The sequence below is a fragment of the Plectrocnemia conspersa genome, unplaced genomic scaffold (genome assembly GCF_051122295.1).
Source record: "Plectrocnemia conspersa isolate PC_06_02 unplaced genomic scaffold, ASM5112229v1 ptg000003l, whole genome shotgun sequence".
Taxonomy (NCBI): Eukaryota; Metazoa; Arthropoda; class Insecta; order Trichoptera; family Polycentropodidae; genus Plectrocnemia; species Plectrocnemia conspersa.
Window position 1 is genome coordinate 24979950 of NW_028277167.1, and position 27817 is coordinate 25007766.

Sequence of the window (27817 nt, forward strand, 5' to 3'; positions counted from 1 at the left end):
GACCATCGTCACCGACGGGAAGGAAGGATCATTAATGACCCGATAGGAAGGACTTACAGTTCGAGAAACCGCATTATCTTACTATCTAGAAAAAGCTAAAAATAAGCTTAGTGAAATATTTACAAAAATAATGTTAAGACGTTAAAAAGACACATTTTCACAAAATTGAATGTGAGGAAGGTGTAACATTATTGAAGCTTAATAATAAAAATCACGACGTTTCAATTTATACATTATTAAATATTAATACATTTATACCTGAAAGGTTGAACAAGAATTCTTCATGGTAGTTAACTTAGGCCTTTATTTAATATAGTTACCACGTAAGTGAGTCTCTCTAACTTCCGCAGGTTGACTCGTAGCTCGCTCCCTTTGAATATCTGAGTGTTAAGTTATATAAGCAAGTGTCAAGTCTTTTATAGGCTTCTTCTTAGTAGCTTGGATTAATGGAGAAAAATGCTTATTTATACCAGCAATCATACTGTTAAACTTTGCATATAAAATTTCTTCCGGGTTACTCCTTTATTAGAGATACCATTGTGATCACATACCGATGGTGACAAAAGATAATTATAGCAATATTAAGAAAGACAAAGAGTATTGTTTGACCTGTTAGTTTAGATGCTCTCGGTTATTTGACTATGGGGATTTTTACATGCCTTGTTTGGCAAAGCACTTTTCATTCGATTGACGCTTTCTTCCGGGAAATTGTGTAAAAACACTCTACAAAACTAATTAAGATAAAATAATAGTAATTATAGCTCTTGCCTTCGCCTATTTAAAGTGAATTACTTAAAGCAAACACTTAAAATCTAAGCTAAAATTTATTGAACCTATTTTAATAGAATTTATTAATCATATACATACGTAAGTATAACAGTTGTAATATAAAATATATTCACTATAATATAACTTACACAAGAACCTATATTCAATCTATTGTAATAAATTAAACGTAAACTAACACAAAGGCTTATCGAACGTTACATATAAAATCACGTTTGTGCCATTTTTTCCGCCTCGGCTATTCTTTGTGCTACGATGTCTTGTTGAGTGTTTATATAGCAACCTAATGCTTTATTGAGAAAATTAACATATTTTCCGGCACAAGAATCAGCACATTTTAACTGCAACAAAAAATAATATCAAATTTAAATTTGACTTACAACCAATTTTTAGTTACATAGAGTAGAATAGATTATCTTACTTCATCTTCGTATAAATTTCTTGAATTGAAATTGTTTACACAGTGATTGAAACATGTTTCAGTTGTTACGTTATATAACAACATAAAGTCTTTAAACTGAAATGATAAGAAATACATGTTTAATATATGAACACAAATTGTATAATGAAAATGCTTTAGATATGCACATGTAAATGAAAACAAACAAAAAGTGTGTTAAATCGAATAAAATTATGTTTTGAGGTTATGTTAACCATTATATTGATTACTCATGATTAATTTAATTTATTAAATGGTGAATATATATTGATACAAAAATATTTTAGCAAGTGTTTGTGATATTGATCAAGTTTATAAAAATATATATAATTAAAAGATATTGTTCATATAATTTTATATTTGAGTATTTTATACATATATGTATATATTTATACATTCATTAATATTGTGGTTTCCTACATTTCTTATTCCTGTACTGTCCATGTCTTGATTATAACCTCAAACTTTACGTCAAAAGTCAATTTAACGAAACAGTGTTGCCAGTATAAATATTTGATATGTCAAAATATTAGTTGATTTTCGTAAATATCAATCTTACTGATTATGATAAAAAATTAAAAACAAATTAAATAAATCTATAAATATTTTATTTTTGTACTATGTAAATAAATGAAAGAAATAATAAATATAATATAATTCTCCTCTTTGAAACAAAAAATAAATTATGTCGACTGGTCAATTTGGTCAATATGGACAATCGAATAAAACCACCGCTGCCGCTCTCTTTGTTATTGCTTGTGTAGCTCCAAGTTTAACTGTATCGGCCTTCCTAAAATTCTATACATGAAATATCCGAAATATTGGTCTAATTATAGCCAATGAAACTAGTTCGATCTTGCAAAAATAATATTTAGAAAATATTGATTCTGAAAAACCCGAGGCTAACTGATTTAAAAAATGTGAATTAATGTACAACTTTAAGGGGTTTTAAAATTCTGATAAAGAAAATATCAAGGAGTGGTTGGAACGTGACTTAAATAATATGGTTTTCAATTAATGGATGATGCTGAAATTGTTGGTTGTTATAATCTGAAAAAATAATATGAAGATAAAAGTGAAGTAGAAACTATAATTGCATTTGTCACACCATAGCACTGACTTCTATATAGTATAAGGTGTCCAGATTTTGAAAATATTGTGAGGGCCTCTGATGTAACGTAGGCACGCTCTCTTGGCAAACTTTAACGGGCTTGCAACGCCGTTGCGGCCTCGTGCACCGTCCATAAATTTTTGTATTCAAATATGTAACTATATTTCAATAAAATACTACTGCAGCAGCTCAATCTGTGTATAATTGCCACCCGTCACCATCATATCAAAGGGGGACAAAAATGGTCATTTCACAAATTTTGTTCATTTAAGGATGCTGCAGGAGCTAAAAAAATTATCTCGAATATTTTTGTTCGAGTGTAAAATAAAACTCAGATTACTCATTTTTAAAAAAAAAAATTATTTTGACTTTGAAATTCTTAAAAAAAGTGTTCTGAATACGTCTCACGACTTACCAGAATGGATGTCCAAAAAAATAGTACTATACTGGTAAACTATCATTCTTGCAGATATTCATTACATCTGATTGACTTACCCATTTACTACAAATTTACCCCTTTGTAACGCATTGGGCTTTGCACCTGTTAGTTTACAACAGAAGATTTAATTACTGATTTTTATAGACTGTTTGTGCCAATTTAGCGTGCAATCTACCGTTACTAAAAATTTAACTGATTGCTCTAAAATGGCTATGAAACTCAATTTGACGGTTGCAAAACGTCCATTTGCTGCTCAAACCCAAACCTAACCTAAACGAATTAACCAAACCTAACTTGATCTAATGAAACTACAAAAACTATAGTTAGTTTACATTATGGATTTGAAGCGTACAGCCTGTACATAGTCGTTTCTATAATAGATCTTCGGTTGTGTAGGTATGTCCTTCTTAAGAAAAATTATTGTAGACCACAGATGTAAACGTAGATCGCACGCTAAAGTATAAAGTTAACGGTAGACCGCACGCTAAAGTGGCACCGACATGTTATTGTAGTACAACGAGCAATGGCAAAATGAATATATTATAATAGCTCTATGAAAAAGTCATACTGATATACAAACATTGTTAAAACAAAACAAAAATTACAGGCTTTCTTAATAAATAATTCACTGTAAACATATAAAATAGTAGTAAGTCTAGCATTATACAATAAATGTTTTTTAATTTTCACTTAGTATATAGATTCGTTGAGATAATTCTAACTAAAAACAAAACCGACAGTCATAGCAATTTTATGTTTATCAGTTTTTAACATAAAAGAGAAAAGTTGTTTGTTTATATAAAATTTTATTATAAAACTTACAATTTTCATGTATGTACAATAACATAGTCAATTTGTTATAAACGAATGACTAGAAAAAAGCAACTTAAAACTAATGTCATGTACAATAATGATTATAAGTAAAAATATAAATATCTACAATTTAATGTCACATTGTATGGACTCATTCCATATTTTTACGTATAGGATTTCAATCCGAATAGGGTAAAATACAATAGTAAAAGATTCTACCTTCTTTTTATCGTTAAAAGCTTTCAACTCTTATGGAATGTTAAAAATGTCATGTTAGGATAATTTTTGTAAAATGAGGACGTATTTATAAAATAAAATTAAGATTCTTCTCTCCTTGGACTGGATTCACTTGGAGCGATTCCCGAATCGCTCATATGAAACCCCTTATTCGTATCATTAAACCTAAAGTCTTCTAAGTTGAACCTATTGTCGTCGTTGTCAAACTTTGAATCTTCTCCGCTGTCGTCTGAATCGTTTGAATCCGACTGAGGCGACGATGTTTGCCGAAAAGCGTTTAAATTGAACGGAATATTCTGATATTGCTGCAAAAGCGAGTGAGCAAAACTAGGATGTAGTGGGAATGTGGGCTGCATATAAAACGGATAATTTGTTGTTGGCGGCACCATGGGCGGATACTTATAAATAAATTTAAATTGAGGACCTGGTTGTACAATATCGGGCAATTTCGTCTTTACAATTTGCAGAGCGTGCATGACATGCATCCTAAATTGAAACTTTTGTTCAAAGTCTAACGTTCGAACAGAAGGCAAAAGTGATTTGAAAAAGGCGCTGTCTTCGTCGTCTTCCATGTGCTTATTGGATTCCATATATTCGATAAATTTGTCTTCGAGTGTCGTTGTTCTTTTGCGTTTTCTACTGGAAGACTGTTGATGGATCGTGTGAGTGCTAGGTCCAGCGTCTGTAACAACAAATGATTATAGATTCGATTCTATTTATACATATATTTAGCAAATAATACATAAAAAAAATTCTTACCCTCTGTGTTTATATCATCGGCAGGTAAAGTTTTAGTGTCATCATATTCAGTTTTTACTCGAGATGTGTCGTCACATGAAGTTATAGAATTTTCGTATCCTAGTCCTTTTTTTAAGAACTCTAATAAATGCATATGAACATAGCGGGGTTTAAGGCAATTCTTTTTAATGCTTCGTACAAAGTTATCTCGTACACTTTTCCATCTTCCCATAACATGAATTACTGAAAATAAATAACATAATATATGAAAATATGAATTTTTGTAATAACTAATAGCATATTTATAAAATTCATTATAAAAACATTTTTGGAGAAAAAGTAGATATTCTAGTTTTATGCCCCTCTTGTCTAAATTTCACACTATATATCTGTCTTTTATTATATTACAATAAGTATTATGTTTTGTTGAATTGTTCTGACTTTAATTATTTATTAATAATACTTGTGTTTTTCTAAAAATAAAAAATTATTACATACAGTAGTAAAAACCTTACAGTAGTAGATTTTTTTTATTAATATTACAAAAATATTATTTGTGTAGAAAAAATTATGAGCATTTCTGTAGTGATTTTTATATTTTCCTAATCTAAGAATTAGCTTTATATTAGTTTAAGATATACTCATATAACCATAAAAATATAATAAAATGTACCATGTAACATATTCTACATCAAACATGAAAATACTGTTAAAACTATTATTAAGTATATAATCAAAGCAAGTAAAAAACGATTAATTTCAGGTAACTCTTGGATTTTGCACAACGATACGCACTGGCTCACATTTCACTACTTATTTGTGAATTTTTATCAAAAATGACACCGTGGTCGAGAGAGACGGAGATAATGAGATGTAGGCATCGAACAACTGTAGCATTTATAGACTGATTAGCGACATAGGGACCTATTTATGTATTTATTATGACCAAAAACTTGGCGGCACTCGACGGGAAAACAACGGCCGGTGGTGCACATATATTAAATTCAACTTGAATTTTTTCCAATGAAATTGTTAACTTATCGTATTTGTGTAGCATATACTTTTTAAATGATTTTTGAGTTTGTATTTTGATAAAATAAATCAATAAAAAAAATTAGGCATATTTAAGAGTTTCAAACACGCGATAAACGCTTTTGGCGTGGGTACTGTTAAAGTGCCTTGAAGACGAAAAAGTTCGTGGGCGTACTTATTCAGTCGATAACGACCAACAGAAAGTTAGTCATTGTTAAAAATGTTTAACATTAATAATTCAACAGTTAAATCTCTTGAAGTTCATTCGTCGACGCGACCCGAGGGAATCATATCCAAGCATACCTTGTAGAAATTTTGTAGGAAATAAAAATGGATAATATTTATCTGAGAAGCCTTTTTTTAGACCTTTTCTATTAATTGTGTTGGTTGCATAGATTTCGAGATTTGTTTGACGAAATCATTAATTTATGATTTATTAAGTTATGTATATTTTATATTGTAATATAACGTAATAAATGTTGTAATAAAAATATTAAAATAATTTATTATTTGTTTATTCCAAAATTAAAACAAGTCGATCGCAGAGAATCAGAAGAAAATAACATCGATCGCTATCCTGAGCAAGTTGGCCAAGCCTGGTATATGCAGGAAGATCCAATTCGAGTTTATTATGTTAACAGCACTGTAAATCACACAGCTGTCAATAATCACGCGTGTTTAAAGTGTAAGATGTTAGTATGCAACAAACATTTACGAAACAGATCGCTTAACCACCGCTCAACGCGTTAAAATTGTTCAATTGTTCCACAGAAATAACAATTCTGTGCGAACTGCGTATCGAAATTTACGCGAAGATTATACTCAATTTGACAACGAGTAATTTAAATAAATGGTACACAAAGCGAATGTGAGGCGGTGACGTGTATAATTCCACAGGGTTCTAGTTTAGGTACTTTATTATTTAATCTATACATAAATGATTTAATCATATGTAAACTTACGGGAAGGATTAAACTTTATGCTGATGATACAGTGATAATATATAACTCTAAAACATACAAAGATATGTAAAAAAACATTGCGAGTGATTTGATCAATATTAGTGAATGGATGAGATTAAACAAATTAACTATTAATGAAAATAAAAACTAACTATGTTTATGATATTTAATGATAATTTTGATATCACAGTTACTGTAAATGATTCTCTAATTGCAAAAAGTGATAATATAAAATAATTGGGTTAACTTTCAGCTAAAATTTTTTTTCATAGCCATATTGATTGTATAATAAAAAAATTACCAATGTCAAAATTTTTAATACAGGTTTCAAAATATATTATAGTATAGAACTAGATTAAACATTTATTATGCATGTATGCATAGTCGTATAACATATGCACATGTACATATTTCTTGCGTTTGGGGATTTACAAGTAAATTTAAATTAATATCACTTTAGGTTATTCAAAATAGTGCTATAAGAAAATTAAAATTTTGCCTATAATTATTCTACTAAAATAAATAAACTGAAGCCTAGCCACCATGGACAGCGAAGAATTTACGCAAATTGGGTGTTAAAGCAGCAGGAAGTTGTTGCTGATTTTTCAAAGAAAATTTCCTTCGCTGATGAGGAACATTTCCACCTCTCTAGGTCTAGCACGAGGAAAATCCTCACGTGATTCAAGAGACTATTTCATGCCCAAAAAGTGACTGTTTGGTGCGCATTGTGGTCAGGCGGCGTCATTCGGTCTTACTTTTTTGAAGACGATGAAGGTCGGACTGTAACAGTCAATGGTGAGCGCTATAAGCGCGCATGATGACCGATTATTATTAATGGCATGAAATCGAAGATATTGATGTAGATGACATGTGGTTCCAACAAGATGGCACAACTTTGCCACACATCAGGTGCAACGTAGAATGTTTTGCGTGAAATGTTCTCAGGTCGCATTATTTCACGTTTTGGTGACGTCAACTGGCCGCCAAGATCAAGCGATTTGACGACATTCTTTTTTTATGGGGTTGTGCTATCGTGTCTACGCCGACAAACCCAAAACATTTGAGCGCCTAAAAACCAACATCGCGATTCAAAACGATTATGAAAGTAATTAATGATTAATTATAATAATTATTATTTTTTAATTCAATAATAATTACATGCAATTAATTATTTGGGAAAAATTACGAATATATTGAATACTTAATCAAATTTTATTCACTATTCGAATAGTTCAAAACTACGAGTAATTGCGAACCCTAATTCGAGACTTTTTTAGATCATCTTTTGTTAACCCGACTATTTCTGGTTTAGAACCAGGGACGTCATTTCAGCTTTTTATATAGATTCAAAGTATTTAATTAAATGACATATTTTTCTCTGGCCAAATTCAAGGGGAGAAGAGCAAATTCCCCCCCTGCCCTCTCCCTCCAAAATGACGAAAGACTTGGGCTGAAAAATGTGTCGACGGTAACGGTGCTTATTTATAATAATAAGTTAAAAACTATTATGAAAGAAATATAAAAAAATAATAATTAAATAAATCCAAGTTGCGAACCACGGTAGTTTCATGTTTTGATAAAATAAACTGAAAGTTAAGTCAACGTATGTGTAGCAGACGCGCGCATGTGTCAACGTATTGTACACAAATGTTTGTGTACGCGACGTTCAAACGCAGGACAACAAAGCGCCCGGTCGGCTAGCACGTAGAATAGCGCCCGTTTACGTAAGCGCAAGTGCGCGTTCAGTGCGGCCGCTTCTTCGCGTCCGCACGGATGTGATGCAACGCCGGTCAGAATCGATACGAACTCACGTATGTATTCTCTCTCCTCGAAGCTCTTCTCCGCATAACCGTCGACCAGCGCGTGACACAACTCTCGCCACGACTCTTTCTTGTGGATCCTGTCGTTGAAGCGCGGATGAGACGAGTCCCAGAGCAGCGGCCGGTTCTGAACCTCGACGATCAAAAGCTCGATGTCGATGTGGAGATACATGGCGATGGGAAGGAACGACTTGGCGCGACAATAAGACGGCGCCGACTACGCGCGTCGGCGAGTCCCCACCCGACGCGCGTTGAACGCCCGCCGGCCGACGTTTCGGCGTTGACGTCGGCCCAAGGCGCGTTATTGGCGAACCTAAGGAGCCCACACACTCTCGCTAAGACGGACGGGAGCTTTTTGCAAACTTTCGCGGCGATAACTAGGGTTACCAGATTGTAAAACTTTTCACTTCTTCAAAACTAATCTGTACAAAATACATGTATCGGTCTCAACATTAACTAATAATATGACTTGATATGTCAAATACACATTTAAATAAAATATATGTATAAGAGGTTAACCCCGATGCGTTACAATGCTAGACAATATAATAAATAATGATTATATAGTATAAAAAATAATCGTTATAAATCGGATCAGCTCCTCATAGTTAACATATTGACCCAAAGCTTATAATTCTTGAGAATATAAGAATTGTTCACAGCATTCTTCAGTAGTTAGGGCTCTCAATTATTTGTAGTTTTAACAACTCGAATATTGAATAAAAAATAGATGAAGTATTCGAATATATTCCTACTTTTTTACTCGGTTTTTACCGATATAAATTTATTCAATTAAAATATTATAAATTCTTTCTGCATAACATGTTGGTTTTCTTACACTCTCTGTAAGGCTGAAAGAAATTTCTTTCTCTTATTGTTATGTTAATAATATTTTTTTAATTTCTTCAATGGATTCTAATGATTTAAATGGAGTCGCGAGGGTCCTTAGAATTTATGGAGCAATCCCTTTCACCGAGAATGGTTTCTATAGAAGTCACCAAGAAAATCACTAGTACTCATTGCGCACTTAAATGTTATTTAGTATAATTTAAAGCTGTAAATCACATGAATTTATTAAAACATAATATTTTTTAAAATATGGCATGAATATGTGTCCCCCACATATTAATTTCGGGATTCTAACCCTAAGAGGTAGGATTTCGCAGCCAGTAAAACATAGAGAATTTTATTAGACTACATTACATATTGCGACAGACTATGATGCGTGAGATTGTAATTCTCCCAGCGTTGGTAGAGAAGCTGGCGGAGGGATTATGTCAGTGGAAGATCCTCAAAGTTCTGATTGCTGCGGCAGCGACAGTATAACAGAGGTTGAACCCTTTTTGCTGCGGTGTTTGTATGCTGGAGTTCCTTTTAGGATGTGAGCTTCCATGACAGGCCGAATCTGCCGGTGCCTGCCTAGTCCTGATTGGAGACTAGCCTTGTGTATTCAGGGTTGCAAAGCTTGTTGACCAATCACAATCATGCGGCAATCATCCAGCCAATCGCTTCTTAGAACAACGAAATATGTATACGCCTATAGAAAGTGACATTTACTTAATGGACATCTTCAAGGTCGAATTGTGTAACGGGAATGTTGTGGTCTTACGGTGCTTTTTGTCTTCCGGTGATATATTGTTTCCTGTGACCGTTTCGTAACAAAGAAATATTCATTCAATGCACCGGAGAATCCTTACGTGGCTTTGTGTGGTCCCATCCTTAACACTATTGTCTAGTTTATCCTTATTGATCATATTTGGTGACAATCATTAACGCGAATTTCAAGAATGAGCTCCCCACGTTAATAACTTTCGAAATACCGCGCAAGAATATCAGCCGCGGTGAAAGGCCTAAATTATCGGCAAATATATTATCCTTCCATTTTACATATTCCTGTTTTTTAAGAAAAACTATAGAAGTCATTATTTTTTTGACTGGTGAAAGAATCTGGATTTTACTAATATTTAATTAATGACATCAGTGTCTGGTTTCTTCAATTATATAATTTCTCTTTAATTGTCCGTTGAAATTTCGAGCTTAGTTCAAAATTAATATTTTCCAATTGTTTTAACAAAAAATTTAAGACTCCTTCGACTGTCAATAATAATCGTGAGACAATTGTCAATAACAGCTGTTACTACTTTACAAAAACAATATAAAAAAAACCTTTCGGAATATCGAAAAAAATAGACCTAAATCGTTTTGCTGATTTCCATGCGTAATTTATTTTTATCGGAACGGGTTCTTAGATCATCAAAGCAAAGATAAAGCCGCCGGCTGGTTAGAGTAATAGTATATTCGGTTCGAGTCAGAAAAATAGAACGGTTTCTTATCTGAGTGTCTTTTTTTAGTATTTTAGCACAAATATGGAGTTCGAGTGCAAAAAATTGATATATAATTTTTTGTCATTCCCTTACCCCTATTAAAAACCTTCCATGAAGTATGCATATTAGATATGAATCCGCCTTTACTTATGCAGCATTATAAAAAGGTCAATGGTTAAAAATCTTTTAAAAATATTCGTACAAATTTAATTTAACGCTGAAACACAGCGACGAAAACAACTGTAAGGTAACCACAGAATAAAGAATATAATAGTAACTCACCAAAGTGTGCATAGAAGAGCGACGAGGTGCAGAGAGTAATATATTTGGTTACCATGAGAATATCACCGAGTCGTTCGACTATAAGGTAAAAAATATTTTTAATCCTTTGCTATGCCAACATTAAAAATATACAATTAAATTCCTGTGCGATCCCTTTTTAATAAATGAAAATTTATTATCTATATATATTTAAAAACTTTATTAGAATGTATATTGCAGTTTTAAGCATTAATTAAAATTGTGATTTTTAGAACCGCAGTGCAATTTACATGTTATTAATAATTAATTCATAAATTATAAGTAATTTTAACTGTAATTATAATAATTTTTAAATAAGACCAACGTAAAAAGTAAGTGTGTTATAGCATTTATAAGATTTTTCCAAATATTACCCGCTAGTTCTACGAAATGATTTTGAATGTTCTTCAAAATAAATGTAAATATTGTAAATAGTTAATAATAAAATGTTTTTGTAATTTGACCTTTTTTATTATATTTTTATAATAATAAAATACGGCCATGCAATTGGTGAAATATGGAGTGGATCAGATTGATAGAAGTAAAGTGATAGCGGCCATTTTCTCTAGCCGTGCATTCGGAAAAATGGGAAGAGATCAACATCCATATTACTGAAACTGAAATATTTGTTTTTATCTAATAAATAATTTATATGAATATAATAGTCGTTAAAGTATTGTTTAAGCTGGGCAACGGCTTAGAGTTCGTTCAATATAATTGTGTTTTATTGTGACGCTTAAATTTGAATACGAGGGATGCAAAATCATTGATTTTTATGACCCATTCAATGGATCTTGTACAACTATGTAATTGCAATGCAGTTTTAAAACTATAAATGCTACTTCAGAGGAAAATTCAAAGAGTAAATTTAAAAAGGTGCACTATACACGGTTGGTAAAAGTGTTAATAGCTAAAAATCTTCATATTTTTTAAATCTAAAGGCATATTCTAATAAGAAAGTGATACTTGTTTTATTATTTTATGGCGACCACTTTAAATCGTTATGTTTTAACAATACATGCACAAAAACAACGGCGTTTGAGTTTACCGCAGAAAGAAATTTCTATGAATATGGATTAGCAATATGACGCTAAAATTTCGTCTTCGGCGCAATTAACGCTTTTAAAAATGTCTTAAAACAGCCTAATAACTGACCATATCACAAATTACAGATAATGAGAATTGGCGGAAATCACTGTTGCATGTTTTTCGCAAATATTTGTATGCAATGCATTCGAGTACGGTAAAACAATTTTGCAAGATAAAAACCGGATTGTAGCTTTGACAAAATCACTCATTGTTGAAGAAGGAGGTGGAAAAATATGTATTTACTTACATAAGAACCGAGCCTTGAACTTGCCTTCAGTGGAGCTCGCGTCAAATTGACACAGACGACCCATAGACTTTGAAGTTGATAGCATTAAGTCGAAGAAGAGTAACCGTTCCACTTCGAACGTCATATTTGGTCCAACCATGCAGTGATTTTGAGACACAAAGCTTCTATACGACTCTTTGGACGGTGTTTTAAAGCAGCTGAAACAAATTGTCAATAATATAAAAAACACATCCCTGAACCAGTGTTTGAAAACAAATAACGTTATATGTTTTAGCAATCGGAACTACACGATTTTAGCAGATTCCAGCAATTGCATTGCAAAAAAGACGTCTTTATAATATACAGTCCTAAAATTTAAATAAATCTTTTATAAGTATCCTTACAAGGAACATCTACACAAAAAGTTTCAGAATATGAATTTTACGAGAATATGAAAAAGTCAGTGATTAGTACCAGAAATATGATGTGATATGCTATACATTTTTATTATAATATCGTCAAAGAATCTAAAAAAGCAGCGCTGTCCAACTGGCAGCCCGCGAAACAATTCATGTAAATTTAAATAATTATGTGCTAGGTTCAAATCTTCAAAATTTCAAAACAAGATTTTTTCTAAAATATTTGTAGTTATTTAGGTGATATTTTTTTTCTTTTTCTGAAATAATTTGCTTGAAATAAAATAATTAAAAGATACAATCTTCCTAGTCCAGCGAAAGGTTAGAACGTATAAGATTCCTTAATGGTCGCCGCCGGAATTTTACCCCAACTACATTTTCCACCCCATCCCTAAGTCTCAGCTATTGGATCGGTGAAAAAAGGACATCTTACAAAATTCAATTATAAAAAAAAACTTTAATGAATAAATATTCCAATTTCAGAAAACTTATATATCCTAATATAAAAAACAGAGAAGAATATAATTTTTATTACTAATTATTATTAAAGAAATTATACATTAAAAATAAAAACAAAAACTTCAATCAACTTTCATTAAATTTATTTCCGTATTTAATTAATTCGCTGAAAGCCACTAAGAATATTAAGAATTCATTGAAATTCACGATGAAAGTCAATATTTGAGCAACGCTTGTCGATTTCATTCGCTATTGTTTTCTTGTTAATGTCCTAACTGTTATTGTCTCCCGAGTAATGAATTTATAATTGGTTTTATTTGATTAATTTTCATAAACAATTTTCTTATAATTGGAATATTTTCTAATTAGAGTAAAAAGCATTATTTTTTAGATAAAACACAGTTAAAATACCTATTGATAACAACCAGACTTTTTTATTTTATATGCATAAATTATGCTTACTTGGCATAATTAAAAACGATAATAATTTTAGATTTGTCGTTCACTGTTTTTGGAAAAAAACAGCCATAACATTTAAGATAAGGGAATACTTATAACTTATATGTACATACATATATAAAGTTCTCATAATATGTTTCGTGTATTTTTACGGCAAAAATATGATTTATAAACTAGTTGAAATATCAAAATAATAATTAATAAAGTATCTTCATAATTTTATTAATAAACTATGATTTGCGAATTGTAAATTATTGTAAATAAAAGCGTAAATTAAAATTATCTTGTCAGATATATCTTTCAAAACAACTCAATTCTTAAAAAAAATTGCGCTCTTTCTTAAAAAAAAATTGCGAATTTTTGCAAAGCAAAAATCAGAGAAAGCTTATTTTTGTGGCAAATTAAAATTCGTGGAATCCTGCATTACATTTCACAAATTTAACATAAAGACGTTTGAACTAAGAAATAAAAAAAAAATTGGCAAATGTATGAAAAAATATATGGAATTTTTGTAGTTTTTTTCATTGAAAAAGTTTTATACGATAGTTTTATATTATACTAAAATTTGAAAAATTATAATATTGTAAAAATGTATAATTATTTTTAGGACAATTTATGATATCAAAAAATTACTGTTTTAAATTATTCCATTATAGATATACAACGTAGGATATGTTTATAATAATGTAAGAAAATATGTAAGAGACGATTCATTTTGTCTAGCTTCAAATTTTATTTTGCCTTCAAAAGAATAATATATGCTAACCAAAGCTCTTTCAATATTTTAGAATAATCTGAAATCACCGCGAGTGAAAGTACTTGGGAAAGGGCTACGTCCAACATCCTACCTGGGCTGTCACGGTCGGATAAACCGACGTGAAACTATTGATATGTCCACCATCAAGAGTATGTGAAAAGGGAAGGGGAGAGGAAAATTTATTTACATAAGAATCACTCTTGCATTAACTTTATTCGCGTAAAATAGTAATACTAAAATAATAAAATAATACAAAAAAATAAAAACAGAAGTCCAGACTGAAATCAATGTATGGATTTAATATTTTGTTGTGTATGGACTTGTGGTGTAAGTCAGTGATTAATAATCAAATGGGTTCAATTCCTATATTGAAACGTATCTGAGAGATCAAAATTAGTGATTATTATATAATTATACTTTCGAATAAAGATATTTCTAATCTCATGGATGAATAATTAAAATAAAATCGAGCTATGTCGTGCAATAATAATGCTGTTATAATATTTTATAATTAATAAAAATAGATTCAGTCATTAATTTACAGACTGTAATTACAGTCTGGTAACACTTCTTAATTAGTATTTGTCGGTTGTTTACGCTGTTGTAACTCATTGGGCTAACGCCTCAAATGTTGCAATGAAAGATTTTTGATAAATAAGTAAATTCCTTATAGTCCAACTTGTCAACTTTGTTGCAAATAAAAATGAATATTAAGAAAGAAAGAATATTAAAAGCTTATCATTGGCTTGAGATACCCTGATATTAGATTTTGCTTCAGTAATTTTAGTTTGATCAAGTTATTTGTTCTGAATATTAGAAAAAAAAACTGATTTTATTCAACATCCTCTGTTTCTAATGTGTACTATAAAACATAGAATACATGTGTCTATTTGTCTTAAGAACTTCTCCCAAATGGTGAACAGTAGTGACGTGACATTTACACAAGGCATTCTGGAAGCTATTTCCAAGGCAATTGTGCTATTTTCAACTTTAAACTTTTAAGTTAAAAGTTGAAAGTTAAGATGAACAGCGACGTGATGATTACCGACTACACACTATATTGCAATATGTGCAAATTAAGCCGCTGAAGAAACTGAACAGCGACGTGCTACTGCAATACGGGAAGGCAAGAGGCTAAAAATATTGTATATAACCAAGTATTTAAAAATAAATTTGTAATAACAGAATGAATAAAATTAATTATTTATAATAATAATGAATTTTTATCTATCCCCGGCAAAGCCGGGTAATAAATCTAGTAATTGGTAAATCTCTAATATAAAAATAATCCAAATACATGTATAGAAAAATTATAATATATAGGTTTTAAACTGAAGATTTAGTAAGTAAGTGTTTGATGTAAGCATTTTTAGATTTTTTCTTTTGAATTTACTTATTGCGCATTCTTACTCCTCAACACCCCCCCCCCCCCATATTTATAGTAATATTTTCAAAATTAAAATATAATATAGATATTTTCAATATAGCAGCCCGAAAACAGTTCTCAAATATTTGTAGTAATATAATTAATGTCACACAAGTTAGTGTCGATATTGTTTAGTAAGTTTAGGTTCAGTTTAAAAAATAAATTATTTTATTATTTATTTATTTATTAAAGTTTTCAAAAGTGTATATCTCCAAAAGCGAACTCGTTATTATAGTTACACACTTTCGATGCAACGCGCGCTCGGTCACGAGACGGACGCCCAGGCGGAGCGGGACGAGGGAGTGGTGTGGGAAGGGGGGGCGGACTCGCAATTTTCGATCAAGGTCATCCGCCGTTTTTTTGCTCCGGTTTGAAAGAAGCTTCACTGCGCGTTTTGCGTTTTGTTGCCACACGTCTGGAGCCGACTGCGATAAAAATCGTTTTTTACCAACATGGACGATTTTTTTATTGTTTTTCACATCCCTTTCAAGGGCAAGTCTACTCGGTTAAAAATGGAGATACATCGAAATATCAAATAGAGCTAATCTAGAGAAATAGGTGCTTTGAATATAGTAAGGAAGTATAATCAGTAGCATAGTGATGTTGAAGAAATACAAACATACATTATATAAACAGTATTTTACTATTAAGCGTTTCTTTCCTGTGATGTACACCGAGTGTACATGTCATCATATGTAAATATCTTTATAAATATGTTGAAATAAAACGTTCTCAATTTAAGTCTTTCGCCAATATTAAATTAAATTATTGCATTATATAAATAATTAGCAGACAAAACAAAAATATATGTATTCAGTAAAAAAATCGGGTGTCATTTCACTAATACAGTCAAACGTATGAGTGCTGCCAGGCAGATTTTTTCCTTGCACGAAAATGACGTTTACGTTGCTTTTTAAATATTATTTTTGGCAATAATTATGTCGGTCGTCTAATCTTTTTTTATTACTAAAAATATCAAAGCCTTATAATTCTAGAACAAAAAAAATAATAACTGGAATAAATTTGACGAAGTATGAATATGATAACGATGCCGAATTCTAAATAAACAAAGATGTTTTGGATGATACAGATTTGGGGGTCGAGTCTAAAGAAGAAACGATAATAAATAAAATCTGAGTTTGTATGGCATTCATAATAGCCATTATAATCAAGTGTAATATTAAAAATCAAAATTTTTAACCTACTAATATTAGTCAGGGTGACCCAATTCGAGTTTCTTATGTTGGGAGCACTGTAAATCAGACATATGTCAATAATCACGCGTGTTCAAAGTGTCAAATGTTAATTTGCAACAACACATTTACGAAATGAATCGCATAACCATCGTTCAACGCGTAAACGTTGTTTAATTGTTCTACAGAAATAACAATTCTGTACGAACTGTGTATCAAATGTATGGAAAGATTATGGTCAATTTCGTCGTCTTTCTGAACGAACAATTCGCAACATAGTGAAACAATTTGAAGAGACTGGAAGCGTTGGAGATAGGGTAACGTATGATAAAAATTGTAAAGTCTTACAGTTTACATAGGATTTGGAACATGGTCTTTCAATTAGTCACCGACTATACTACTGATCTATCGTACTTGTATTATTTATTTAGTGAAATTATGTTATATGGTTCTAAAAGTAAGCAATTTGGTTATTAATTTAACATATTATTGTAGTATAAATGTGATATTTTAAAACCATATTCGTGTTGGAGTGGTAAAGTAGATTTCCGCTTAAAATAGTATATATTAAGGTCAACGGATAGGCGTAGATAATCGAAATCCCAACATCAAATTACTAAAAAAATTGCGTCTTTGTCTTTTGATTTTAATCGATAAGTATCGAGGAACGAAGATTCACGTCGCCCGCGCACAAAGTGTGTGTGCTAAAAACATTTGTAAATCATGACGCATTTGGGAAACATGTTAAGTTATGTTAATCAGACTTGTAATACATAAGGTGACTAGATTTTGAAAATATAAAATGAGGACACCAAAAATAAAAAGGTCTATTAAAATTTTTGCTCGAGCAGGACAAAGGAGGACAAAATTTTAAAGGACAATCCTTCTTAAAAAAGAACGTCTGGTCACCTATAATAAATGCAAGAGAAAATAATATACAAATTTGAATTTGACACACAATTTACACACTAGTGGAATTAGATTGTGTCATTTAGAATAGCAAAAACGCGTGAAAAGGGAGAAGAGCTTGTGTATATCACGATTAAAACTGAAATGCACAATTTTTTAATGGTATTACCTGCCATAATAATAATAAAAAATAGGGTACTTGTTAAGAATACCGTTGCCACGCTCAGAAAACAATGGTTATGAACATTTTTTCTGCGTGTGGCCATAGCGGTTCCGAAAGCGATCAAAAACGTTTTGCTAGTAATTAAAAATTTGTTTTTTTATTGACGTGCACGTGTTTATTTTCCAAACATCGGGTTAAAATCGCAAATGTTTGGGGAATAAACATTTTCATTTATCAAAAATAGTAAATATATTAAATTAAAAAAAAAAAAAAATATTTTCATTTAAAAATAAACATTTGCGAAGAATATTCAAACATTCTGCCGAGAGTCGTCCTCTTTACAGCGTTTGCGTGCAATACTCTTCGCCCCGCCACAATTTCAATTAAAAATAATTACATAACCGCTTTTTTGTAGCTGGCAGCACCGCAGGCCTTTGCGTGTCGCCGGCTCGCGCAGCAACCGGCATTATCAATCGGCGCCTCGTTTCGATCGCACGCTATTATTTTTGGTTTGTCATGTTTGCAAGTCATCGGTTTTAATACCTCTATTGATTTATATAGATACTTATACACCAATTTGTAAATTCATTTCAGAATAACAGCAAAATGGATACCAAATACACCTTGTATTACTTCCCAATCAAGGGTCTGGCTGAACCCATTCGCTTGTTGCTCTCGTACGGAAAGATCGAATTCGAGGATGTCCGCATCAGCAAGGAGGACTGGCCCAAGCAAAAAGAATGTAAGAATCAGTTTAGAAGTACTTTGACAACTTTTGAAAATTAGTTTGGACGCCGCCATCTTGAAATATTACAAGTCCTTGAACTTATGTTTGATACATATTTAATTTAATAGAGCGATGTTCATTTGACAAAATTAAAGGAATAGCTCTAGAAAATTGACAGTTAGAATCGAATAAGACTAATGGGATTTTAATGGTTGTATTTTATTGCTACATAACTTTTTAACAAAGGCATTTTAGTACAATAAACATGACATGTATTGAATATAATGGCAAATTTAGACTTGTTAAGGCTCTGAGGCAGACATGTTAAACTTAAATTGTCAAAATGATAAAAAAAGTATTTTTGATTTTCAACAATTGATAATTAAGATATGCCTAGCGAATTTTATTAATTGAAAACTCTATTTCAACCACAGAATTTACTTTACAAAAACTGAAAATTAATATATAAAAATATTTAAAATTTAAATCATTATCAGATTTCTGAAAAAGTGTCGACATATTTGAAAGTCAGTTGACAGTGGGATAATAAAAAAATATATTAATTAAAGAATTTGATATTTTATGACATATTTATTTATAATTAATATACAAATTGCTTAAGTTGTTTGATCAATTATATAAAAAATAATTGTTTGGTAACTGACAAAATATTTTGTGTGCAATCCTACGTTTGATTTTCATATACATTTACTAAGTTTTCAAGTAATCAGTTTTTTCCATACAATTTTTTATTGTACTTCGATGTTGGATTTTCATTCATTTACGCCCATCTGTTATCATAAAAATTCACTATTTTGAGTAGGAATCTACTTTACCACTTCAAAAAAGTAGACTGATGCTTAAAACTAAAAGCCAAGTTAAATAACATACATATGGTTATAAATATCACACTTTTATTATAGGAAGGTTTGAATTCATCCTAATTTTTTACTTCCAAAGTTAACAAAGCCACTTGTTGCAGTCATATTTCAAATTATTTTACGTCAGGAAATAAATAAATAAAATATCGACCTGGTCGTTATGTTTACAAAATTATGGTCGATAAAGAAGAAATTATAATTCAAAGTGTCACTAACCGTTTTAATTTAATGATATTGACTATTCATTCTTAAAGTAATGATTGTTTGATTTGTTTGTCATATCCAATGTGCATTGTTCCTTTGTGGTAAAAAATGGATGAAGTTTTTTGTATATTCAGATTATTATTAATACAATGCAGACTTGACATTTGCAGTCGAATCTTTAATGCATTATTGGCTTTGACATCAAATCATTGTGTGTCAATATTCTTTTAAATATGGATCTTTTGGAAAGAATATATAAAATAATGTGGACATGTATGGAATTATAAGGATAGAATAGCGTAGTCCGTAACGTCTCAGACCAAGGTTGTGGGTTGGAGCCCCGGCAGCGGCACTCGAATTTTTATTTTTAAAAAATGCGCTAGTATTAAAAAACCGGCCCCCAGTTGCAGTGACATCTAGTGGTTGTAAATTATATTACACATAATAATTTATAATTATTAATATAGATGTAACAGATTGGTGGTTGATACCTACTTTAAGTAGGTATTCATTATATTTGATTGACTTTCTCAGTTAGTACAGATTTACCTCGTAACGCATTGGGCTTACGCCTGTCAGGTTACAACGGAATATTTAATAAAAATAAATGAATTACTTTTGTTGTGCCACGTCTCCAATGGACGAATGTTATAGAACAGCGAGGGGAGTAAGGATTCTCCGTGAACAATACAACTGTATGATCCTGTAATTCTAGTGATTGATTGATTAATTTATTTAATTATTCCATATTTATAGCTTAACCGTGATATCAATTATGGTACTTCCTAATTTAATTATGTGTAAAACGTTTCGCATACAGAAACAGAACATGGGGTTTTATTAGTTTTTGCAGTTAAAATTTTCAAATAACATTGATTTAATAATTTTTGAAATATTATTTTCATTCCAAGGTTTTATTCTATTGCAAACACAAAGCTTTGTGACACAGTCAAATATAGTATACATATTATTATCAATTAAATTAACAATATTGATACAGTATATAATTAATAGAAAACTACCTAAGGTTTTTAGGGATGTTTTTAGAACCAATGGAACCCATGCGTTGTGTTTGTTCTATGGTTACGAAGGCACACTTTGATTTGGTTTTAAGTATCATATATGTATTATGTTTGGCAAACGATTTTTTACGTTTTTAATTTTTTAATTATGGAATTATTCGCATGTCATCATGTCAACAGGTATATTATGTAATACTCTTATCAACATACAAACACTCGAAAGTTATACTTCATATTTCAATAATAACTCATATCTTTGTTATACAAATAAATTAGAGATAAGAACTATGTTTACATTTTAGCTATGCCGATGGGTCAAATGCCCGTTCTCCAGGTTGGTGATAAAAAAGTATTTCAATCAACCGCTATCTGCCGTTATCTGGGCAAGAAAGTTGGATTGGCTGGTTCCGATGATTGGCAAGCGATGGAAATCGACATCGCTGTTGACACCATCCATGATTTGAGAATGAGTTAGTTAAATAGATTTTCAGATATTAGATATTTTAAATGATATGATATATAATCAATGTTATATTTCAGAGGTCGCTCAAGCTTTCTATGAAGCCGATGAGAAGATAAAGGAAGAAAAATTCAAAGCTCTTTCGGCCGATACTATTCCGTTCTTGCTCAAGAAACTCAACGAGATGGCCGCTAGCGGTTATATGGCTCTCGGAAAGGTAATCTTTAAATCAATATTTTTACTAATCAATTCAAACTTGTATTTATATGATTTCTTTGATTTTAGTTGACATGGGGCGATCTTTTATTCGCTGGAGTATACGATTATTTGAAGACCATCACCCGACTTGATATCGGTGCTCAATACCCCAATTTGAAAAAGGTCGTTGATAATGTAAACACGATACCGCAGATCAAAACATGGATCGAAAACTCGCCAAAATCAGATTGGTGAAATTGGTGATTCAAACGTTTTTATTGATGTTAATATCTAAACAATTTTATGCAGAGAGTTGAATTGAATATTTTTTAATATACAGTATTAAATCAAAATGATAATTTTTTTGTCAAAAATCTTCCTGAGAATTAAATTTCCATATCCATATTTCCCACTAATTTGTTCTTTAACATTCTTTGATAAATAAATCTATGACTTTTTGCTACAAAGAGATGACGAAGTTCGAGGATTCAGTCACAACGGTGAATCAAATTTTTGTGCATAAATAATTGCACCAATATATTGTTCTTTAAATTGTTAGCAAAGTTTGTTAGTACATGGAAAGAAAAAATATAAAAGTATTTAAAGGGTTCTGTTATGTTCTACAATATATGTATAAAGGACTGTGAGACTGCTGCCTTATAGTATTTATGAGGATGCTCTATTTATTCAAATCTTAATTAAATGGATCAAATTATACTTCACGAATACCATGAACTATAATTATTAAATTACTACTACCATTTATTCAATCTATAATCACACATAATTGCACAATCCATTGTATTAATAAATGATAATGTATATTGTGTGTGATCGTTGGAAAAGTGTCTCGTCATGCAGACCGACATATAACACAATGTATTGTATAATATAAGAAGAGTGATATGTGCTAGCTAAAAATAGTATGATAAACAGATAAAATATTCATGTCACATTGATAACTTGTAGTTAATGTATTATGGGGGCCAATATAGATTTGTTATGGCCAAAACTGGTCGGCGCAGAAATAGCGGTGTTGTGACGGCTCTCTCTCTTCCGGCAAGCTTGTAAGGGTTCGGACGCGTGCCGTCGCGCGTCCGCCCCATTCTAACCATGTAAACACCGTTAACCGTTAAATAAATATTACTGCAGCGGCTCAATCTGTGTCTCATTGCCACCCGCCATCATCACAGCCCCTAAAGTATGTTATAAAATTATAGGCTAGTATCTATATAAAAATATTTAAAATAATTACCTACTATGGCTTATGTTATATCATGATTTGCGTTAAACATTCCTCTTGATCCTGGCTATACTGCATACAAAGAAGATCTGATTGTTTCCTTGATCTTGTATGGAATTTATTCAGTTTTGATGAGGAGGCAAGGCGGCCTCTATCGCTTTCTGTTTCAAATCGCTTGAAATATTCGTGGAAAAAAGGTGACCAGAAGTCCTCGTGAGCTCCCGTAGGATTTTTTTCTCCTCAAAAAGTTTTAGGAAATGGCCTTCGAACAAAACTTTCAAAATGACCCTTTTATTAGCTTCTGCAGCAATTTGTCCTCAAACAAAATTTTTTTAAATAAATTTAGAAAAAAAAATTCTGTGATGACCTTTTTTGTAGTTCTAATGATGACCTTCAGTGTCCTCCTTTGATATTTTCAAAATCTGGTCACCTTACTAGCAAGCATTAGAATGTCACTTTTTTAATTTAAATGAAACTAAAGAATATTATGGAGTTGTGATGTGCTGATTGTAAATATTTCCTTGTAACTTGACAGGCGTTAGCCTAATGCATTACAACTGGGCAAACACAATCATCACATACAAATACTGAGACACCAGACTGAAATCAGTGACATCTATTTTAATAATTATAAGATATTATTATTACAAGAACTAGCTCAATTTCATTTTAATTATTCATCCATGAGATTAGGAAAATCTAGGAAACCTAATCGTTAATAATCGAATGGAGTTATAATTACATAAATATATTTTATTTATTTACAATCTGTTATACATGTAACAATAAGTAATTTTTTTGAATTCGATACTGATATTTAAAAAAACCTTCCCATTGAATGCCTATCCATATTTATTTAAACAAAATCTAATTTATTTTACATAATACTTATTTATTTATACTAATTCACTATATTTATTATTTTTAATTTATTATTTTTCGTGTCTTTCAGGTATGTCAGATGATCTAAATCATTTAAGTCGTCTAGTGTCGTGAGATCTACAATCAAGTACATGATGATCCAATTCCAGTTTCCTATGTTGGCAGTACTGTAAATCAGACAGTTGTCAATAATCACGCGTGTTGAAAGTGTAAAATGTTAGTATGCACATTTATGAAACGGATCGCTTAACTACCGCTCAACGCGTTAAAATTGTTCTACAGAAATAATAATTCTGTACGAACTGTGTATCGAAATTTACGGTAAGATTATGATCAATTGAGACTGGAAGTTTTGGAGATTGTTGGAATTGTCGATTTGTCAGTTCGCAGCTTTTGGGCTTTTCTTATGACTGCCTATGGGTCGTTTTGAATCTGGACTTGCACTTACACCCGTATAATATTCAGATAGCACATGAACTGAAGCACGAAGACTATAGACAGCGAAGAGTTTACCAAGATTGGGTGTTAAAGCAGTAGGAAGTTGATGCTGTTTTTTCAAAAGTATTCTTGCCTTAATATGGCGTAAATATGACTGTGCTAATTTTCATTTCTCTTTCGATAATTCTTTTAGTAATTTTTCTGATATTAGGGCAAATCGCGGCGCCTTTTTTGGATTCGTGTCTGTAAAGATTATTTATTTTATTTCTTGTGGTGTTATGGCCAAGACGGTGTAGGGGCGACGCGCACGTGGACGGGAGTTCAGTTGGTCGGAGACCGTGGGAGTGAGAGGTCCCGTTACAAGCTATTTCGGCAGCCGTGTCATGGCGGGCGAGATAAGATTCGTGGACGTTGTGAAGCCGTTTGACGGCGAGGGCGACGTGAACGCGTGGTTCACGAAGCTGGAGATGGCCGCGAAGCTGCGCGGCGTGCTGGACATCGCGCCGATCGTGCCGCTGTTCCTGGAAGGACGCGCGAGCGTCGTCTACGCCCAAGCGGTCGAAGGTGTGCGAACGGATGTCACGCAACTGAAGGCTACCCTGGTCAAGGCGTTCGGATTGGAACCGCTTGACGCATATAGGAAGTTGCAGGGGATGCGGTGGGACGGGGAACCGCCCGAAGTGTTCATGGAGGAGCTTCGGCGCACGGCCGCGAACGACGGAATCACGGACGGGGCGTTCCTGATGCGACATTTTCTGTTCGGGTTGCCCGCCGAGGTAGCGAACGCCATCCGAGTTTGCGACCCCGACTGGAAACTGTCGACGGCGGAGCTGATCAACGCGACGAGACCGTTGCTGAGGAGTACGTCTAGGGATCCTCATCGCGAGGGGCCGCCTTCGGGTTTCCGCGGCGATATTGTTGAGAGCGCCAACGTGGCGGCGGTGGTAGCGTCGCGAAGCAAGCCGGGACGCGACGTTGCCGGCGGGCAGGCGCGGCGAGCGAGCTTACGGTGTTACCGGTGCGGCGGACCGCACATGGCCCGAGTGTGCGGGGACGCAGATAAGGCGCAGTCGACCGCTGAAGTGATCCGGTGTTGGCGTTGCGGAGAGGAAGGCCACGTCTCGAGAGGTTGCAAGAAGCCGGGAAACGGGCTGCGGGGGGCTGGTGCGTCGGCGGCCTCTTCGGTGCGGGAATAGCGGCGTTGCCGATCGTTGACGCAATTGTCGGTCGACGGCGAGTGCGGGCGCTCATAGACACTGGGTGTTCGCGAAGTGTGATGCGCGCGGGACTCTGTCGGGCGACGACGCAGGGCGATGTGTCAATCATTGCGGTGGACGGTTCCCGGGTTAAGTGCGTTGGGACAGTGCGAACGGATACACAGGTGCTCGGAAGAAGTGTTCGTACGTCGTACCTAATAATCAGCGAATTGTTTGCGGGGGCAGACGTGGTGCTGGGGATGGACGTCATCGCGTCGCTAGGAGGAGTGACCATCGACCGGGACGGCGTACAAGCGCTTGAAGGAAGGGATCGGCGATCGGCGGGGCAGTTCTGGGAGGACCGCCCGAGAGGGAGACAAATATCCGCAGCCGCAGTGACGTCTCAGAGGGCGATAATTCAAGACGGCGATTTCGAAGCGGAGTTTGACGGCGAAGCGTGGACCATCAAGTGGGAGTGGAAGGACGGGCCGGCGCTGCTGAGAAACAAGGTGCCGAACTATGGAAGCACTGACCGACCGGAGCTGCGGGAGCAGTTCGACGCTGAGGTGAGGAGATGGATCGACGATGGCCTGCTGCAACCGTGGAGAGGGCAAGAAGGCGGAGTTCTGCCGCTTATGGCCGTGGCGCAGCCTAATAAGGGCAAAGTGCGACCGGTTCTGGATTACCGCGAATTGAACGCCACGGCGAAGTGCAACCCTGGGATGGACGCGCCGGCGTGCGACGAGACGCTCCGGAAATGGAGGCGTATGAAAGGGCAGCTGATCGATCTTCAAGCGGCGTATTTGCAGGTGCGCGTTCACAAAGATCTCTGGAAGCACCAGCTCGTACGATTTAGAGGGCGCACCTACTGCCTAACAAGGCTCGGTTTTGGGCTAAGCAGCGCACCAAAAATTATGTCGAAGATCGTAGAATACGTGCTGGCGCAAGACCCAGATGTGCGTCGGGGAACGGATAGCTACATCGACGACATAATTGTCGACGAGAGCGTCGTGAAGGTCTGCAAAGTTGAGGCGCTTCTTAGTGCGTACGGCCTTAAGGCCAAACCTACCGAGAGCCTGGAAGGAGGGCGAGCGCTGGGACTCCGCATCGAGAGAGACAGAAGCGGACGGCTGCAGTTCAGGCGGGGAAACGCAGTGCCAGATGTAGAGGGTGGACCTTCAATGACCAGACGAGAATTGTTCTCTATATGCGGAAGGCTGGTTGGCCATTACCCAGTAGGCAACTGGCTACAAGTGGCGTGTAGCTACGTTAAAAGAGCGTGCGAAGGGGAGGCCTGGGAAGACTCGATCGGCAAGAGGGCATATCGTATGCTTGGCGAGATTGTGGAGCGCGTGCGTAAGGAGGACCCGGTGCGAGGACCGTGGGGTGTAGTGAACACGGCCTACGCCAAAATTTGGTGTGACGCAAGCTCCATTGCGTTTGGCGTCGCGCTTGAAGTAGGTGGAGAAATCGTCGAAGACGCAGCATGGTTGAGGAAGCCGACTGACGCGAGCCACATTAACGTTGCGGAGTTAGACGCGGTCGTGAGAGGCGTAAATCTCGCCATAAAATGGGAAGTCCAGCGACTGGACATCATGACAGATTCCGCAACCGTTGTGAGTTGGCTGCGGTCGGCCTGCGGAGCGGGATCGAGAGCGAAAGCATCCGGCGCAGCGGAGATGCTGGTGAAGAGACGAATAGGCGTGCTGCGAGAGCTCTTCGACGAGTACGGATTAAAAGTGACCGTCTACCACGTCGCATCAGAGAAAAACAAAGCGGATGCGCTGACGCGCGTGAAGAAGAGCTGGATAGAGAGAGCGAGCGAGACAGTCTGTGCTGCCTCTGTTAAGGATCTGCACGAGCTGCACCACTTCGGCGTAGATCGCAGCCTTCAAATTGCCCGGATGGTGGACCGCACTATAACGCGCCGAGAAGTGGAGAAGTGTGTGCGTGAATGCGCTAGATGCCGCATGATCGATCCTCATCCGGTCACACACGAACCTGGAGCGCTCAACGTGAACGAAAATTGGACGAGGCTGGCAGTCGACGTGACGCACTACGAGGGTCGTCGCTTCTTGACGATCGTGGACTGCGGTCCGTCCAGGTTCGGCATTTGGAGAGAACTCCGATCAGAGTGCGCGACGGAGATAGTGCAGCACCTTGAATAAATATTCTTGGAGAGGGGCCCCCCACGGGAGCTGCTGATGGACAACGGTACGTCGTTCAGATCAGAGAAGACGGCGGTCATGTGCGAGAAGTGGAATGCACGGCGTCTTTTAAGAGCGGCGTACCGACCGCAGGGAAACGGCATCGTAGAGAGGCACCATAGGACGATAAAGAGGACGGCAGCTAGGAGCAAGATATCTCCACTCCAGGCCGTCTTCTGGTACAATATACAATATAGCAGCTACAATATAGCAGCGAGGCTGCTACACAAGTACGAATGGAGACACCCCTTAGCACCAAGG

At 34.6% G+C, this 27817-nt stretch overlaps 5 protein-coding genes across 6 annotated transcripts in view; 3 read left to right on the plus strand and 2 right to left on the minus strand.

Annotated features, from left to right (window-relative positions):
* Positions 1–811: 811 nt before the first annotated feature.
* Positions 812–1748, minus strand: LOC148237062 (mitochondrial import inner membrane translocase subunit Tim10 B-like). The gene is made up of 3 exons (XM_088182670.1): positions 1646–1748; positions 1208–1303; positions 812–1127 (listed from the first exon to the last, which is right to left on the minus strand). The coding sequence occupies exons 1-3, from the start codon at positions 1667–1669 to the stop codon at positions 996–998; spliced, it is 252 nt and encodes an 83-aa protein (XP_088038796.1). The 5' UTR covers positions 1670–1748; the 3' UTR covers positions 812–995.
* Positions 1749–3561: 1813 nt separating this feature from the next.
* LOC148237063 (uncharacterized) lies at positions 3562–8719 on the minus strand. Of its 2 annotated transcripts, none has more exons than XM_088183100.1 (3): positions 8369–8719; positions 4585–4806; positions 3562–4507 (listed from the first exon to the last, which is right to left on the minus strand). In XM_088183100.1, the coding sequence occupies exons 1-3, from the start codon at positions 8547–8549 to the stop codon at positions 3906–3908; spliced, it is 1005 nt and encodes a 334-aa protein (XP_088039226.1). In that variant the 5' UTR covers positions 8550–8719; the 3' UTR covers positions 3562–3905. The 2 variants fall into 2 exon arrangements, with proteins under 2 accessions (XP_088039226.1, XP_088039227.1); XM_088183101.1 differs by having other exon boundaries at positions 8365–8711.
* A 9807-nt stretch (positions 8720–18526) lies between these two features.
* LOC148237064 (glutathione S-transferase-like) lies at positions 18527–21943 on the plus strand. The gene is made up of 5 exons (XM_088183542.1): positions 18527–18607; positions 18693–18840; positions 21235–21402; positions 21473–21609; positions 21678–21943. Exons 2-5 carry the CDS (start codon positions 18705–18707, stop codon positions 21843–21845), a joined length of 609 nt encoding a protein of 202 aa, XP_088039668.1. The 5' UTR covers positions 18527–18607; positions 18693–18704; the 3' UTR covers positions 21846–21943.
* A 139-nt stretch (positions 21944–22082) lies between these two features.
* LOC148237065 (uncharacterized) overlaps positions 22083–27817 on the plus strand; it is a 30730-nt gene continuing 24995 nt past the window's right edge. The window contains exon 1 of the mRNA XM_088183545.1: positions 22083–22791. The gene's annotated coding sequence lies outside the window, so the exon portion shown is untranslated. The remainder of the gene's footprint in view (positions 22792–27817) is intronic.
* Positions 25610–27517, plus strand: LOC148237066 (uncharacterized). The gene has a single exon (XM_088183017.1). It carries the CDS (start codon positions 25610–25612, stop codon positions 27515–27517), a length of 1908 nt encoding a protein of 635 aa, XP_088039143.1.